The sequence below is a fragment of the Coffea arabica genome, chromosome 6e (assembly GCF_036785885.1).
Source record: "Coffea arabica cultivar ET-39 chromosome 6e, Coffea Arabica ET-39 HiFi, whole genome shotgun sequence".
NCBI classification, from domain to species: domain Eukaryota; kingdom Viridiplantae; phylum Streptophyta; class Magnoliopsida; order Gentianales; family Rubiaceae; genus Coffea; species Coffea arabica.
The window spans coordinates 59,709,580-59,713,770 of NC_092321.1; the positions used below are offsets into that span (position 1 = coordinate 59,709,580).

Genomic DNA, 4,191 nt, shown 5'->3' on the forward strand with positions numbered 1-4,191 from the left:
ACCAAGTCTTGTGCGACCCGAGGATTGGTGCACCTGTCGTTGACCTTAAGTTTCCAATATGGACACCAATGCTCGCCGGGGTGAGACTTATCTTTTCCGGAAAACACTGGGGGGCTATGGAAACGGTTCCATAGTGAGGACCCCGTCACCGCATTGACCGGAGCCTTCAATTGTTTGCCTCGGCCATGGGGAGGTGGAAGTGCTGTGGTCACCCCTAGTGGCACCCCTTCTGGCACAGAAGAGGTGGACCCTGTAGCTGCGGCAGCCGAGCTGCTCTGGGCTGCCGTGGTGGGGGTGCTCTTCTCCACCGAGGTCTTGGAAGACTGCCCTTGAAACTTCTTTTTGGGAAGGGGCGCCGATGTCTCCCCCGATCTCTTCCTCTTCGAGCTCTTGGCCATCTCGGCCGAGCCCGATGTGATGATGTCGGACAACTTGGTCACTGCACAAAGAATAAGTATTATTATTTGCCATAGCCGAGGTAAAATGAAAGCTATAAAAGAAAAATTACAGGGTTTCTTAAGTTTAATGGAAAAGAAGGAAGGCTTGTCAGGAGGGAGTAAGGCTCGGCTAATTCCTCCATCGATCAGCACGGCCTCGGGATGGTCCCAGCTGAAGATCCGAAATCCAGACCCCATCAATTTCTGGAAGGACTCCTCCTCGTGATCCCCCGCGGAAGGGTCGGCCTTCGATTTGATGGGCCTCCACAAAAAACTCCATGGGAAGTCCCCGGCTGGGACGAAAATGAAGTCACGCTTCCAATTCTTTATCGAAGTGGGGGCGCCGATGACTAGTTTCGGGATGGTGTTGTTCCGGTTGCAGACGTAGAACCACCCTTTATCCGTCCCATGCGTCTTGAGGGTATAATATCGGCGGAAGAGGTCCACAGTTGGAGTCACATTTTGATGTCGGCACAGCATCTCGAAACCTACTAGGATGCGGACCGCGTTTGGGACGAACTGAGTGATCCTTACGCCGAAGTGACGGAGCACGTCCCGGAAGAACCTTGACGTCGGCATCCTCAACCCGGTCTCCAATTATTGGATGTAGACTGCCACAGTGCCTATGGGAGGCTTCTCGGCTGAGTCATCCTTTCCGGGCGAAGTGATGATATACCCTGGCCTGAAGGGGTACTTTCTTATCACCTTTTCGGCCCTGTCTTCCCCCACGCGACTTCTGAACTTCGGCATCTTGCCGAAGTCAATTCTGGCTGCGTCCCTCGGAGCGACTGGCTCCAGTACTCCCTCATCGTGGGGCATCTCAATTCCGAGTTCGCTATTATAGACGACCTCGGAACCCCCCTCACTCACCTCGGATGACTCTGACACCGAGGCTGTCTCGCCAGTACCCACCTCGGCTGAACCCTCCGCAACACTAGACGTTGACCCCCCAGAGCTGGACGAAGTCGTTTCTTCCGAAGTGTCGGGCACCTCCTCTGCCTGGTAGCTCGGTTTCACAGTTTCCTTGTGGGTTTTAGCCGTTTTGGCCATGTGTGAATGATGAGATGAAAAGAAAAATACTTACTGTTGGCTACGGAATCTGACGAAGTGGATGACTTCGGCTGAGATTTCGACTGGCAGGGCTGACTGACCTCGGCGACACTCACGAATTTTGCAAGTCTGAGGCTGAAAGATAAAGTGATGGGCCATGCGGTGAAAAGGATCCCCTATTTATAGGGATCTGGGGAGAATCCGAAAAGGCGGCAAGAATGCGAAAAGGCGACCACGTTCAAATTCAAAAGACATCCTCTCTCTTAATTAATGACCCGTCATTTCGACTGACACTCTCTGCACGAAACATCCCACTACCTCACGACGTGACTACTCTGCTCACCACGTCCTATCAGCTGACCGGCCTACGTGTCGCACCCACGCATCGTCCGGAACAGTCTCGGGCCTCCGACCCTGTACGACCTCGGTATAAGAAAGCCTCGGTACCTCCTGGACTTGGAGCTTTCGAGGCTTGGGGGGCTTATTGAGGATGCTCACTTCGGCCATCTCTGATTGGCCGAGGTGATTTCACTTCCTCCCTCACACGAGCACGGTCTCGTGTGAGTATGGCCCCTGATCTCGGGCAGGCCTCTGGTCCACTGCCCAGATGACCTCTACACCTCATACCTCCGCCTCGGCTGCATGCTGATGATGTCAGCCCGTCTGACATCATCCAAGACCAGTGCTTTATCTGAAAAGCACTATCGCACTTAATGGCTACTGCGTAAGACTCCTCGTCACCCTGTCCAGGCGGCTACAGTGTCAGAGTCAGACCGCCTGACAGGGAGCAGAGCCGTAATGGCAGGACATGGGTCCCACCAGCATAAGACCTCCGTCCTACCATCCACTCCCGCTCTATAAATACCCCTCATATACCCCTAACAAGTGAGCATACTGTTCATTTAACAACATTATTGTTTTTCTCTCGTTCTCATACTAACTTGATCGTCGGAGTGATCTCAGGGGAGAAGCTCCGCCATTCATTTCGGACAAAAAGGTTCACCTCACCTCACCTTAGAAGAGACTGATTCAGGTCGGTTCAGCTACCCACCAAAAATCACCTCTTCAAACACCAACTACCATACTAGTATGTCCATGACCCCCTTTCAGGCCCTCTATGGATACAGACCTTTACAACTCACTCTATCACCTACGCAGACCCTAGCTGCTGCAGTGGAGGATTGGACCAGAGAAAGAGTGGACTGGAATACCTTACTCAAGGAAAACTTGTTGCAGGCACAAAATAGAATGAAGCAACTAGCTGACAAGGGTAGGATTAGGGCTGCAAACGAATCGAGTCGCTCGCGAGCGGCTCGAGTCGAGCTCGTTATTAATCGAGCTCGAGCCGGCTCGAGTCAAACTCGAACTCGAGCTCGAGCTCAGAATATTAAGCTCGTTAGCTCGCGAGCCGGCTCGCGAGCTTGGGTATATATATATATTTTTTTATTTTTATTTTTATTTAATAATAAAATTACGTATATTATATTTTTATTTTTTTATTTTTTGTTTTTATAGTAAAATTACGTATATATCCTTAATATTTTATTATTTATTAAGAAAAAAATATTATTTTATTTTTTTTTTTAAAATAAAATAATTTTTTTTTATTTTTTTTCGAGCTCGAGCTCGAGCTCGGCTCGACTTGATTCGAGTCGAGCTCGAGCTCGAAATTTGCCGGCTCGTCGAGCTCGAGCTCGAGCTCGAGCTTGGTAAAATTTAGTCGAGGCTCGGCTCGATTAGCTCAAATCTCGACTCGGCTCGGCTCGTTTGCAGCCCTAGGTAGGATGGATAGGAATTTTGAGGAGGGAGATTGGGTGTACCTAAAGCTACAGCCGTATAGACAATCTTCTGTGGCTTTGAGGAGAAACCTGAAGTTGTCTGCCAAGTATTATGGACCCTGCCAGGTTGAGCAGAAGGTGGGATCAGTGGCCTATAAACTGAAGTTGCCAGTTGGATGTTCAGTGCACCTTGTGTTCCATGTTTCTCTTCTTAAGAAGTCTGCCAATGGGAGCCAAATCCACCCTACACCCCTAGAGGCAACTGTAGAAGGAGAGTTCAAGGTAGCTCCCAAGGCCATTCTGGACAAGAGAGTCATTTACAGGAAGGGTCAAGAGGTTGAGCAAGTGTTGATTGAATGGGAGAATTTGAATAAGGATGACTCCACTTGGGAAGACTGGTCCTTTATTCGAGTGCAATTTCCAGAACTGGATCCTAGAGGCTAGGATCGTTTGAAGGGGGGAACAATGTTGTGTCCCGGTAAAATCCAAGAAGAGCATTCATCAGTTGTGCCAGGCTGGCATCCTAGCTGGAGGAGTTAGTTAGAGAGAATCTTTTTTGTTAACTGGACGTTTCTGCATGCAATTAAGCACAGTCTTGTATAAATAACCGAAGGATGTGTTGGTTCAACAGCTTAGAGATCAATTTCATTCTTATTCCATTTCAGATCATATTCTCTCTCTCTCTCTCTCTCCCTCTTTCTCTCTTCCTCAGATCTGTTCTACTTCTTTTTTTCCTTGCTCAGGAAGTTAACCACAACAGTCTGATCATTATACAGCAATTGGAAAATAGTGTTCCATATAAAACACACAAATCTCGTTAAATTAAAACTAACTTTTGCTGTTGATTCTTCTCTTTTCTTGTTTAACCTAGGAGTAAATCGCCACAACCCAAAAGTATAGTATTTCATCACTCCTCAAGAGTTCAT

At 48.7% G+C, this 4,191-nt stretch overlaps 1 protein-coding gene across 1 annotated transcript; it reads left to right on the forward strand.

Moving 5' to 3' along the window:
* The first annotated feature begins 3,271 nt into the window (after nt 1-3,271).
* LOC140009982 (uncharacterized) lies at nt 3,272-3,709 on the forward strand. Its single transcript, XM_072056338.1, has one exon. The coding sequence runs from the start codon at nt 3,272-3,274 to the stop codon at nt 3,707-3,709; it is 438 nt and encodes a 145-aa protein (XP_071912439.1).
* Nucleotides 3,710-4,191: the final 482 nt, after the last annotated feature.

What these genes read in the sequence shown, in the direction of transcription:
- LOC140009982 (XM_072056338.1), top strand. Translation starts at nt 3,272, where the DNA reads ATGGATAGGAATTTTGAGGAGGGAGATTGGGTGTACCTAAAGCTACAG.